The following is an 893-nucleotide window of genomic DNA, read 5'->3' as shown; positions in this document are numbered from 1 at the left end:
CCCAGGGAGCCGCTGTCCAGTGCATTCGACTCACCCTCGATGTTCCGGCACTTCTGCCGCACCTCGTACACCAGCCGCTCTGCGGAGGGAGGGAAGCCCAGCATCAGAGGAGGCGAGAGGGCCTCACCCACTCCTCTGCATGCCAGCCTCGCCACGCCACTCTCTCCAGAGCCAGGCTAACTACCTCTTGTGCGTTCGTCGATAATCTCCTTGACCTTGGGCTTCTCGGTGGTGCTCTTCCGGGGCTTTTTGGCTGGTGGGGGTGGCGCATAGGCAGCTGCCTCGGGTTCAACCCACATGTCTGTGTAAACTTCTTTGTATGGGTTCTTCTCCTCTGGACGGGGAAAGCAGGGAATGAGGTCACGGTTCCCAGCTGACAAGGAATCCCAGCTCCCTCTCCTCCCCCATTCCACCCATAATGGGGTGCAGCCTGGACCTCGACGTGTTCCTTGCTCTCGACTCTCTGGTGCCAGCAGGCCAATGGGGAGCATGTTCTGAGTCCCAGAGCAGTACCGCCCTACCCGACCCCAGGGGAGGGAGACCATGGCCCATCGACGGAGGCCTGGGCAGCCCTCCCTCAGCATGGCTTTCCAGGCCTGGCTGGCAGGGGTCCAGAAGGCCTGGCTGGGCCCCGGTGCTGACCTTCTGGTGGTTCCAGGCCCTTGGGGCCAGAGGGCTGGAACCCTCCGAGGGCCCATTCGATCATCTGCTTGTTCTGCACCTCCACGGCCTTGGCAGTGTCGCTCTCATCGCTGTCATGGCACGCTGGGAACAGCTTCCCGGCCCGGCTGCTGGCCACCTGGGGGGCAACATGCATGGGGGGTTGGAGGGACAGGCTGGAGGGCAGGCTCCCAGTAACAAAGGTGGGAGAAGGTGCGAGGAGGGGGAGGCCT

General features: G+C 63.4%; 1 protein-coding gene across 1 annotated transcript in view; it reads right to left on the bottom strand.

Moving 5' to 3' along the window:
* LOC102755471 (DNA (cytosine-5)-methyltransferase 3A) overlaps positions 1–893 on the bottom strand; it is a 12928-nt gene that overhangs the window by 10641 nt on the left and 1394 nt on the right. The window contains exons 5-7 of the mRNA XM_006767513.2: positions 643–799; positions 185–334; positions 35–79 (exon numbers count right to left, since the gene is read on the bottom strand). Of these exons, the coding sequence (XP_006767576.1) occupies positions 35–79; positions 185–334; positions 643–799 (352 nt within the window). The remainder of the gene's footprint in view (positions 1–34; positions 80–184; positions 335–642; positions 800–893) is intronic.

The sequence above is a fragment of the Myotis davidii genome, unplaced genomic scaffold (genome assembly GCF_000327345.1).
Source record: "Myotis davidii unplaced genomic scaffold, ASM32734v1 scaffold238, whole genome shotgun sequence".
NCBI lineage: Eukaryota > Metazoa > Chordata > Mammalia > Chiroptera > Vespertilionidae > Myotis > Myotis davidii.
This window is presented reverse-complemented; position numbering and strand designations above follow the sequence as displayed.